The sequence below is a fragment of the Barbus barbus genome, assembly GCF_936440315.1.
Source record: "Barbus barbus genome assembly, chromosome: 20".
Lineage (NCBI taxonomy): Eukaryota > Metazoa > Chordata > Actinopteri > Cypriniformes > Cyprinidae > Barbus > Barbus barbus.
The window spans coordinates 21,088,275-21,098,646 of record NC_136748.1 but is presented as its reverse complement, the minus strand read 5'-3'; the positions used below and the strand labels follow the sequence as shown (position 1 = coordinate 21,098,646).

Here is a 10,372-nt window from a genome sequence, read left to right as displayed (position 1 = left end):
GCCTGGTTACAAACTTTCTTCAGAATATCTTCCTTTGTGTTCGGCAGAACAAAGAAATTCATACAGGTTTGGAACTACTTGAGGGTGAGTAAACGATGACAGAATTTTCATTTTTGTGTGAACTATCCCTTTAATTCAGCAAAAATACCCCAAGCTTCCTACACTGCCTCCCTGTACTGCTTTAACTTGTTTTACTGGATTTGACCAGTCGGTCCCTGCCTAGTAAAATTCAACTGGTCATTATGGTTTGTGAAGGGATTATATTTGCAAGAAGAGAAGGTTATTGCTAGAGAGTTGAACTTTCTCCAAATTGAGATCCAAGGTTTTATTAGTTTATAGCCTCCCATTTGTTTCTGATGTATGTAAAAAAGGGTTAAAAATACAGTAATAGATACAAAAATTTATAGAGGGAGGAAATTATAAGAAAGCATACATTTCCAGTCTTTTATTGTTTACAAACAAACATACTGTACTTACATCTGTGCATGTGTCTGGTAAGGTTTAGCAGCTTAGAAGAAAACAAACATTGTAAACCACTCATGATATATTCTGCAAAAAGTAACAGCTGCTGTTGAAATAACTGGGCAGTATTTAATTACAAAAAATAATTTTTAAATATAATTGCTGAATTCAAATATGCAAAGTTTGGTCAACATCAACAAAGACGGCAGAATAAAATCTGTTCAGATCAGTAACTTAATATTCTGTGGTCCATTTTTACATTCTAGTACAATGGAATATATAAGTGAGCGTCTTCATGTTTATATATAAAGGTTTTTAGGGTTTTTTTGGTCTTACATATGGTTGTCCTTCAGCTTTAGATAATATTATTGCACTTCTCTAGGACCCGGTGGTCTCGATAAAATGATAATTTCTACATAGTCCTTCACAAACGAAGAGATTTTTGTTGTTCTAATTTCAGTGCATCAGTCACACTCCAGCAGAGGAAAACAAAAATTATGATACAGTTTCTGAGAATAACATCAATAACATTTGCAGAGAGCCTAGATCTACCATTGAAGCTTGCATGCACACATGACTTTATCATCCCTAAAAAATAAATACAATTTGAGAAAAAAACAAATATAACCTGACAGAGCAATAATACAGCAGATCTTGAATCTCAAAAGTGCTGTATTACAGTGAAAATTACTTTAAATATGTCAGATGGTCCGTGCACACTGAAGAAAATCATATTCATCATATATACATGACACGACAGATCAAATATGTGTTATTATTGCTCATTGTTTCGTAGAGTCGTGGATCTTGGCTTGACTTGAGTATTGCCTCATTCACTTTGTGCATGTTAAAATCCATTACACATATTCCACTAAATTAAAGAACAATAACAAAACATTGCAAGAAACAATAGAAGTGAATCGTGGATCAATTACAATGGGCTTGTTAAAGAAAGTTCCAAGTTTTGTGGCCATTTTTATTTTTTTTTAAATAAATTATTGTTCAACAAGGAGTCATTAAATTGATCAAAAGTGAGAGTAAAGACATTTGTTACCAAGCATTTCTATTTCAAAAAAGCTGTTCTTTTAAACGGTCTATTAATCAAAGGATGCTGAAAAAGGTTTACACAAAATATTAATAATAATAAAAAATGTTTTTGAGTACCAGATCAGCATATTAGAATGATTAGGAGCATGTGACACTGAAGACTGGAATAATAATGCTGAAAATTCAGATTTGCCATCACAGGAATAAATTCCATTTGAAAATATATTAAATAAAAAACTGGTATTGTAATAATATTTAACAACATTAGTTTTTACGGTACTTCTGAACAATTAAAAAGCAGCCTTGGTGAGCATAAAATACTTCTTGAACAATGTATAGCAACTGGGTACTAAATGCAATATTAATAAAAATAAGTCATTCTTTTAACATTTATCACTAAGGTTTTTGATTTTGGTATTCAACATTATGGTAATTAATCTTATTTTTTGGAATGTGCAAAGTGAGAGAATAAAGATCAAAGAAAATATGTAACCCACATGATCAAGTAAAGAAAAGGATTTTTTCATACAGTTTTCTGTTGTCTTTTCACTGTGCAACAATCTTTTTTTGTTCCAGTAACAGGCATGCAAACTAGTATTGAGCAAACAAATGCATTAAAATAATAAAACATCTGTGGATTTGGGGAGGGAGATGTCATTTCAAAAGCTCATTCAGTTCTGATGCAGTTGAGTTGCATATGCACCAACCAAACGCAAAAGCACAATACACAAAACATTGCATAAAAATATCACAGAGTTTTAATGCCAAGCACTTTAAATCATGATTCAAATTGGGAGAAAAATAAAGACGGGAAAAAGAAAAGACATTTTATTGTACACAATTCAAGTTCAACCTAAAACAACTTGCTGTTCCCATTGAGCGGATTTCAGAATTGAAATAAGGTCCATGATATTGTCATTGTTGTATGTTCATAAAAAAAAGGAGTGAATTGCAGTCAGCAAGCACTGACAATGACATCATTATAGCAAGTTTTCCTGTTTCGTCCCTTTGACCATAATCCTGATGTGGTCTTTGCAGTGCCATCGCTAAAACATCATCAGTACGTCTCTCCTTTGAAGAGGGTTGTTGACTTAAGCATTATTTAAGTGCATATCTGCATATTATTTTGCATAATTTGTGCTCCATCTGCCCCTTCAGATCTGTTACCATGGCAACAGGCGGCGGTGTAAGGAATCACCCAGCCCTGTCACTCTCTTAATGATGATAACTTTCTTCCTCCAGATTTGAAGTTAACAAAGGGAATGAAAAATTACTGGTGCATCTTCAGTCCATGCATGTGTGTGCTTGTACACATGATGTACACGGTGCAGATCACATAGATTGTGTGTGTGTGTGTGTGTGTTTAATAGAGTGTGTGAGAGGGCAGTCAGCTGAAATGATCCTGACTACACGTGAGGATGGGGCGCACTGAGAAAATCACTGAGACACAGAGACAAAGAGAACAACACATTAGACTTCTTAAAATTCCCATCTGTTTGGAATTGAAACTTTTTTTTATGCAACCAATTTTTGCTGCTTTTGCAGTTTTCAACACTTTTCTAAAAATATATAATGTTCAATTAAACTAATTTACATTAATATAAATTTCATTAAATATATATAGTGGCCCTTAAATATTTTGATGTTTTAACTAAACATCTGTGCCACTGTGTCTTTAAACAAAATAAGCACACTTTTCAAGAAAATGCTTGACGAAAAGTTAGTATATTTCCAATTATAAAACAATAAATATAAAGGTTCAAAATCAAAATAAACTATATCCAGTAAAAATGACCTTGCAACCAGTTGGTTAAAAGTAATTGAAAAAATGTCTGAGAGAGGTAATTAGTTCTGAAAAAAGTCTTCAAAAATGTATATTGTTGTCCAATGCAAATTCATATAATTAATATATGGACTCATTAAAATAACACTTTATATCTTATTAGACAATTAAACTCAATTAATAATTAAAATTCAACATTATTACTTAAAATCTCAGACTACTTCATATAAATAATTTAGATAACAGCAGTTCAGTTGACAAAATTTTTAACCTCTGGTGTTCCTAAAGACATTCCTCAAGAAATGTACAGGTTTGTCTCCCTGAAAGATCATTAGAAACAACCCCATCTCAAATAAAAACATATGTATCTGTATTCAGACATGGTTGTTGGTTCAGTATCAGCACAAACTGGAACATAAAGACAGCTGATGGTCAGGGACCTGGAGCAGAATGTAAAAACTACACCACCTGGCACAATCCTAAAAATAGCTTGTATTCCCAACCAACAGAATAAAAAGATGAATGTAGCCAAACTGTTTTGTCAGCACTGAGCAGTAGGAAAAACACGAATAGCAGCAGTTTGTAAAGAGTACACACCTGAGTATATTTGGTAGCTGTGGGCTCTTGTAGATGAACTTGTGTCTGTAGCCCAGGGAGCTGGGGAACGGGATGAACTGAACCTTATGACCGTTCAGACTCTTGCTCTGAGCCGCCAAATCATATAGCTGTGGATAAAAAGATTATTATTGTTGTTGTTGCTGCTGCTGTTACAGAGAAGAACAGACCATTTTTAAAACAGATGCATCAACAGCTACAATATATAATAATAATAATAGCAATAATTTGTTATGATAATAATAATAATAATAAATCTAACTGCAAGCAGCGATTACCGGGGTTCAAGCCCTTTTAAGGCCTTTATTGCATCTAAGCTGTTATGGCCTAGGCCAACCTGAAATTTTGGACTGACATTACAACACATCCATGATGAAGAATCTTGCAACACACAAATACTCAACCTGAAATGAAAGGGCTTAAGTATAATACTTAAAGGGGTCATCGGATGCCCATTTTGTACAAGTTGATATGATTCTTTAGGGTCTTAATTAAAAGTCTATAACATACTTTGGTTAAAATTTCTCAATGGTAGTATAAAAAAAATTATCAAAATCAGCTCTGTTTTTAGCAAGCCATTATAGTCCATGTTGCTTTAAATGCTAATGAGCTCTACTGACCCCACCCCTCTCTTCCGTAGAGTGATGAGCAGACTGTAAACTACAGCCGCGAAACTTGCTAACTAGTACATTACTAGGAAAGGTGATTTGCAAAGATTCATAAAAAACCCTTATACTCACTTCTTCTGTAGGTGAGGCTGGATCACGAATGATTTGCGCAAACAGACTCATTTAGGCAGATCGGGATCGGCACATTCACTTCAAATTGAAAGTAACGTTAATCCTCTGTATCTTCAGCGGCTCAGATGTAGGGAGTAAATGACGACTGCTATATTCATTATTACATCCTTCAACAAAGCACCTCAATCGCTTGAGACATCTAGTCTTCCCCTGCACCGGAGTCCACACAATGGCAGACTGATGACAGCTCACTCAGGGCGGGTCTAAGGTAAGACTGTCTTGTCAATCAACTATCGTGGGAGCGGTCTGTACAGAACTACGACATTCTGCCAGGAATCTCAGAACAGCCTGATTTGAGAAAAGGGATTTTAAAATAGGGATTTAAAAAAAACACTGGATTTTTATTATTATAGGATGGATGTGTACAGACTTCCAATAAACATTTATATTCAAACAACTTCAAGTGAATTTTGCATCCGATGACCCCTTTAATACAAAGTAAGCATACTCACATGCAAACACATTTTGTTGTAGATATAGAGATTTAAAGTAAATGATAGATAACAAAATGCTTACTGCAAGTCTTGTTTTTATAATGCAATTTTAATTACTAACTGTAATAATGTGTCACAATTGCAAAATGTGATTCCTCAATGTAAATGAAGTGGTAAACTTTGACAAAATGTGATGTTAAATGTTATCATAGTGACTTTATCATTTATAGACATGAATACAAATGGCAAACCTGTAAAAAGAGCTATATTAGGGAGAATAATGAGCCAATTAGTGACCCTCTGCTGCCATCTAGTGGTTATAAAGGCAATTCCAGGAATTTTGCCATTTAAATGTACAGTTTTTCACTTTTTTAACAGTTTTAGTGGCAACTTATGTCTGAGCCCCATAAATTTTGCATTTTGCATGCTTGTCTACAATAATATTACACATGTGCTCACCTTTCATTGAGTTTTGAGCTTTGATTTAGGATTTTAGGGCTTTGAATACACTATATCAAGGCCATATTTTAAAATGACCCTGTTATAGCCGTCCAAATGCAACAGTTCAACATTTTTTGATAATTATTGACCTAGAGACTTCTAAAGTATTGTACTGCACTGAATTTATTGATTTTGTGTTTAAAATGTAGAACTAGTTCACAAACTAGATTTTTTTAAAATAATCCTAAATATTTAATGAACAGTTTAATTGACAGCATTGGTCCAAGAGGCAAAGTTGTTCAGAATGAGGAGATCTATCATATCTAAGATCCAGTGTATGTTTGAATATATGAATATTTAATTACAATTTAAGGTCATTTACAATTTAAATATTTTATTTTTGAAGACTTTTTTTTACTGTTATAGCGCCACCTATAGTCCGATATCCATGAAATTTTGCAAGCTTGTTAAGTCGTCATTGACACGTTTTCACCAAGTTTTACCGGAGAAAAATAATAATTTAAAAAATCCTCACAATTACAAGAGTAATATAATAATATTATATAATAATTAATTAATACATATTAAATAAATTGTTATTATTATTATTATTATTATTATTATTATTAAAATTATTAGGGATGCTCAATATTATCGGACCAATATAATAATCGGCCGATAATGGCTTAAAATGCAACTATCGACATAGCCCCGATATGAAAAATTATGCCGATATGTCTTGCCGATAAGAGGATTAACTCACATGTGCTCAGGGTGTGCTAGCGATTAGATCACATCAGCAGTATGGTCATTCTTGAAGTGAACTTTTGCCTGAATGATGATTACATTCACTGTTTTGGATCCCTGCATTTCATTTGAGAATACACTTACAATCAGTGTTGTGCAAGTTACTTCCAAACTGTAATACATTATAGATTACTTGTTACTGTTATTTAAAAGTAATTCCTTACCTTACAATATTACTGTCTCAGAATTGTAATGCGTTACATGACTCCTGTATTACTTTTGAGTTACTTTCACCAAAATATCTACAGAAGTAGAACGTAACATTCTAAATTGACTAAATGTACTAGAGCCCTGCCCTAATGGCAAAGTGTTTATATTTCGTTCTGGCTTTTTATTAAGTTCATTTAGAAAAAACGTTTGGAGCATTTTTTGTTCATTAAATAAGTTTTTTCTTTCTTAAAGTAACGACCAAGCGGCCAGCGGCAGACCGGCAGGCTGATCGTAGCTTATGTTTGATCAATTTAGCCTTCTCAAATCATCATGACTTGCCTAAAATAAAATTTATAGATATACTAAAACAGTTCAAGCATATACCAATGTTTAAACGTTAAACCTAGATAAATGTGCGCTGCATCCAGTAGTTTGTGCGGAGAGTGGAAGCTAAAGTGCAGGACATGGAGGCACCAGCGCAATCAATTGCAATTTTTTTTTTAATGGAAACAGCTTTATGAGCAAAAATTACGGCATAAGTTAAGAGTAATACATCATTTGTAACTGTAAAGGGCCTAATTTTATTTGTGTGCACTCACAATATCAACAAAACATCGTGCTTTTATCTTGAACAGGAGCGCTTCACAAAAATTTACCTAAAATCAGCGAATACATGCCTCACTAACATGATAAATATATCTATAGAAAGCTTTAAATGACTACTTAACGAAATAAATAAAAACAAAAACAAAAATCGTCACCCGTGAAGATGTACTTCTCTCTAAAGGCGCGTCTAACCAGGAGATGGCGAATCCTTACTATTTCCCGCGGACACATTCATGATAATTACTTTTGCTGGGGCTTTTGCTTTATTGTGTGTATTTGAACGCAGAACTCTTCATCTGTGCTGACGGCTCGCTGCTGCTGCGGGACACTAAACACCGTCGAGCCGCTCTTGACAGTTGCGGCAGCAGGGACTCATGTTGTTTCCACTAGCGCGGCAATTTTTTTCATCAATAATTGATGGATGTCTAAAATATAAAGATAAGGAGAAGCCTAAAACGGGCCCGAGGACCGGCCCATGTCTGAACTATGACGTGAATATTGTTCCGAAGCCCGGGCCATAGGGACATAAAGTCGGAGCCTGACTTTAAATTAAATAAATAATAAATAAAAAATTGGGGCTAAAAGTGTTTTGTAACGCAAGCGTTACTGAACATGTACAGAGTAAAATATTACTGAAAATTGATTAGTAATGCCTTACACTACTGCATTACATCAAAAAGCTATATGTTACTGTAATGCATTACTTTTGTAACGCGTTACTCCCAACACTGCTTACAATATGATGCGTTTGGTGTGTGATAGAGTCAACCGTAACTAGCGAGTGCAGTAGCAGCAGCCTCCCCCAGGTCCTAATCCGTTTAATTTACATAACGGGTGCTGTTGGCCTACTTGTAACAAAATTAAAGTAGAATACACACATCACCAAGAAACTTGTGTTTCTGAATAAATAAAGCAGTATCAATCTCAGAAAATCACGAGTGTGTTTTGATTTAAAGGTCAGAAACTATAGCTTACACATGAATAAAAAAAAGTCACAAACATGACACATGAAAACATGACACTGCACTGGCTCCCTATTAAACATCGTATTGATTTTAAAATCTTGTTAATTACTTACAAAGCCCTGAATGGTTTAGCTCCTCAGTACTTGAGCGAGCTCTTATCGCATTATAGTCCTCCACGTCCGCTGCGTTCTAAAAACTCTGGCCATTTGATAATACCTAGAATATCAAAATCAACTGCGGGCGGCAGAACATTTTCCTATTTAGCGCCCTAACTCTGGAACAATCTACCTAACACTGTTTAGGAGGCAGACACACTCTGTCAGTTTAAATCTAGATTACGTAGACTTAACGGACATGCGCACACGGCGGCCATTGTAAGTCCGAAAGACCACAAGTGCGCATGAATTGTTCCATTTGGGACAGCGCCTTAGGCTGCATTAATTAGCTCAACCGGAACCAGGAACACTTCCCATAACCTTGGGAACCATCTATGCTTATATTAGTCTGTTTCTTTCTTATTCCGAGATCACCGTAGCCACCCGATCCAGTCCATATCCAGATCAGATGGTCACTGCAGCCACCCGGATCCATTCCGGATCCAGATCAGATGGTGGATCAGCACCTAGAGACAACCTTTACAACCCTGAACGTCAGTGGAGATCAGGACACCTAGATGAGCCTCACAGACAGATCCCCAGTAAAGACCTCGTCACCTAGACAGCCATTGGTACAAGACCACGGGAACCAGATGAGTTCTTTACACAATCTGACTTTGCTGCAGTTGGAATTGAACTGCTGGTTCGTTTGGCCAGAGGAGAACTGGCCCCCCGACTGAGCCTTGTTTCTCCCAAGGTTTTTTCTCCATTCTGTCGCCGATGAAGTTTTGGTTCCTTGCCGCTGTCGCCTCTGGCTTGCTTAGTTGGGGACACTTCATTTCCAGCGATATCGTCGACTTGATAGCACAGATACTATTTAAACTGAACTGAGCTGGACGATGACATCACTGAATTCAATAATGAAATGCCTTTAACTAAAAATTGAGTGTTTAATCTTGTAATTTTACATTATTGACACACTATTTTCCTGTTTTGATATTGGAAAGTTGCTTTAACACAATCTGTATTGCTAAAAGCGCTATATAAATAAAGGTGACTTGACTTAATTGTAAATTAAATAATTTTCTATATGCAGATTCATTCATTAATGTGTAATATGTTTGTTTGTTCTTTAAACGAATTATGAGCTCTGAAAGATTTTCAGAATTTTTTCAACTCTTTTGCCTTAGACCATCTACAAATGTTAAATCTTAAAATAATATTTTAAGGTTACCACTGCATCTTTATGAAAAAATAAATAAAATGCAGCGATTGATATATAGTTGATTTATAATTATTTTCAAAGCTTTCAATGTACTGTCATCATAAAAGAACTTCATTGTTTATTTAACTCTAACAAATAAGTTTGTTAAAAACTAACTAAAATTAAAAATAATTTGTTTAAAATTTCTGCACAGCAGAGACTTGGTGTTGGTTCTAAACAAAAGAAAATGTATCGGCATCGGCCAAAATGAGTTGAAAAATATCGGCATATCGGAGATCGGCAAAATCCAATTTCATGCATCCCTAATTATTATTATTATTATTATTATACTTCAAATAGCTATGAGTAGCAGTGTAGTTTTATTTTATAAAGTACAATAAGGTTTGATAATATTAATGAAAGTAATAAAGTGATACCAGTGGTTTATAGTGAATGGTTTATAAGTTTAGATTCTTTCTGAACAAAACAATAACATTCTACTGTAGCTTTTTATTATTCTGTTTGCATATTGTCAGAATATTCCTTTGTTTACCATTGTAACAAGTTGTTTAATTTATGTGCTTAAAAACAGTCAAATCTACCAACACCAGCATCGACTCAATCATAAAAATGTATGAAATTGTGATCTAAGTAAAATGAGCCTATCAGGTATTTTACATTAGCTCGGAATATGGCTCATCCGATCTGAATTTAGAGTCTGAAATATCCATTTTATAGCTTTAAATAAACCCTCTCATTGTCTGACACCAATATTTTACCTTCTTTCCTAGCTGGAAAGGTACGACTGTGTCATCTTCTGCGTGCAGTATCAGAACCGGACAGGATATGTGGTTGACACTAAGAGACAAAGAGACACAATTCAGTGGTTTGAGATACTCCAAACTCAAAATAAGTACTGCCTTAGATTCAGGACATGGATCATTTATGTATTTATTTTTTATA

General features: G+C 34.6%; 1 protein-coding gene across 4 annotated transcripts in view; it reads right to left on the bottom strand.

Annotated features, from left to right (window-relative positions):
• Window positions 1-1,878: 1,878 nt before the first annotated feature.
• The window catches only part of LOC306886323 (lysophosphatidylserine lipase ABHD12-like), a 29,801-nt gene continuing 21,307 nt past the window's right edge, over window positions 1,879-10,372 (bottom strand). For 2 of the 4 annotated variants that reach the window (XM_079443340.1, XM_079443341.1), the window contains 2 exons: window positions 10,189-10,267; window positions 3,649-4,017 (listed from right to left, as the gene is read on the bottom strand). In XM_079443340.1, coding sequence (XP_079299466.1) covers window positions 3,772-4,017; window positions 10,189-10,267 — 325 coding nt within the window. In that variant the 3' untranslated portion in view covers window positions 3,649-3,771. Of the gene's footprint in view, window positions 2,950-3,648; window positions 4,018-4,782; window positions 4,996-10,188; window positions 10,268-10,372 lie in introns of those variants that run through there. The other 2 variants (XM_079443342.1, XM_079443343.1) reach the window with 2 other exon arrangements.